Genomic DNA, 1,440 nt, shown 5'->3' on the forward strand with positions numbered 1-1,440 from the left:
GCCGCCGACCGCGCGCACACCTCCAACCCTGAACCATAAACCCTGAACCCATATCCTGGACCCTCTTCTGCCCTCCCAAACCCCCAAAGCTCATGGGCGTCCCGGCCGCCGCCGACCGCGGCGTGTGCGCGGCGCTGTCCGCGATCGCCGCCTCCCGCATCGACCCGCTGCACGACGCGCTGCACCCGGCCGGCCCCCTCGGGCCGTCCCGCTTGGACGCGCACCTTGACGCGCTCGACCAGTGGCAGAGGGTGCAGGATGACGTCACGGTGACGTCAGCGGTGACGTCATCTGCGCCGGCGCCGGCGCCGCCGGCGGGGCCGCTGGAGGAGGATGCCTTCGAGGCGCTCGAGGCGCTGGGGCTGTTTCTGTACCGCGACCCCCGCCTGATGGCGCGCGCGCTGCGCGTGCTGCGGCACCACGTGGCCTCGTACTGCTGCCACGGCGCCGGCCGCGCGGCGGCGGGCGTTGCGGGAAGCGTTGGCGGCGCGTCGGCGGTCGAGGGGGATGATTCGAAGGCGTCGGAATCGGGCGCCGGCGTCGTCGGCATTGGGCGCGTGTACCGCCTCCTCGCGCGGACCGTACTGCCGGCGCTGGCGCTGGCGCCGGCGAACTTTGCGGCGTCCAACGCGGTGTGGGGCGTGCTGCGGCTGCTGCCGTTTGCGGCGCGGTTCGCGGTGTACAGGCAGGCGCAGGACGTGTGGGCCAAGACGCCGCTGCTGCAGGTGGGTTGGGGGGGAGGGGCGCGGGGCGCCTCCCTTGTGCGACGGCCCGCCTTTTTCGAATTTTCAAACTCGTGTTTGCGGCATCAGCACCCTGTTTTCTGCGCGCTGTGGGGGATGAGGATGGAAGCATGCCGGCCCAAGCGGCGGCTGCATGGCCCAGCGCTCCGTGCGACACACGGTTCGCAGTTCAGCACATGCACACAATTTCACATGCACATTCACACGTTCCAGGGCACACATGTTGTTTTTACACTTGCACATGCACAGGTGCGGTGTTCTACTTGCAGATTCAGACACGCTGTCTCCCACATAAAGCCAGATTCACACAAGCACATTCTCGCTTGCCCACACCCCCCCCCCCCCAGGGCGCCGCCGCGCTGTCAGTGGACGGCTTTCGCCGCATCTGCCGCCGCCTGCACAACCCCACCAGCCAGAAGGAGAAGAGGGAGGTGCTGGGGCCCTACCGCCTGGCAGTGGCAAAACTGTCCGCTGCCACACCCATACAGGTGCGGCCGCCATGATTTGTCTGTTTCCCTTCTAATGTGTGTGTGTGTGTGTGTGTGTGTGTGTGTTGTTGTGTGTTTGTGTGTCGTGGTCTGTGTGCATTTGTGTGTGTATGTGCTATGTGGTGTTTCTGTGGGGGAGAGAGAGTATGTGTTTGTGTGAGTGTGTTCTGGTGTGTGTGTGTGTGAGTGTGTGCGTGTGTGTGTGTGTG

General features: G+C 65.8%; 1 protein-coding gene across 1 annotated transcript; it reads left to right on the forward strand.

Moving 5' to 3' along the window:
• Positions 1–92: 92 nt before the first annotated feature.
• MNEG_16326 (hypothetical protein) lies at positions 93–1,246 on the forward strand (the record flags this gene model as incomplete). Its single annotated transcript, XM_014035203.1, has 2 exons — positions 93–725; positions 1,091–1,246. 2 exons carry the CDS (start codon positions 93–95, stop codon positions 1,244–1,246), a joined length of 789 nt encoding a protein of 262 aa, XP_013890657.1.
• Between the last annotated feature and the right edge of the window lie 194 nt (positions 1,247–1,440).

The sequence above is a fragment of the Monoraphidium neglectum genome (genome assembly GCF_000611645.1).
Source record: "Monoraphidium neglectum strain SAG 48.87 unplaced genomic scaffold scaffold06246, whole genome shotgun sequence".
Taxonomy (NCBI): domain Eukaryota; kingdom Viridiplantae; phylum Chlorophyta; class Chlorophyceae; order Sphaeropleales; family Selenastraceae; genus Monoraphidium; species Monoraphidium neglectum.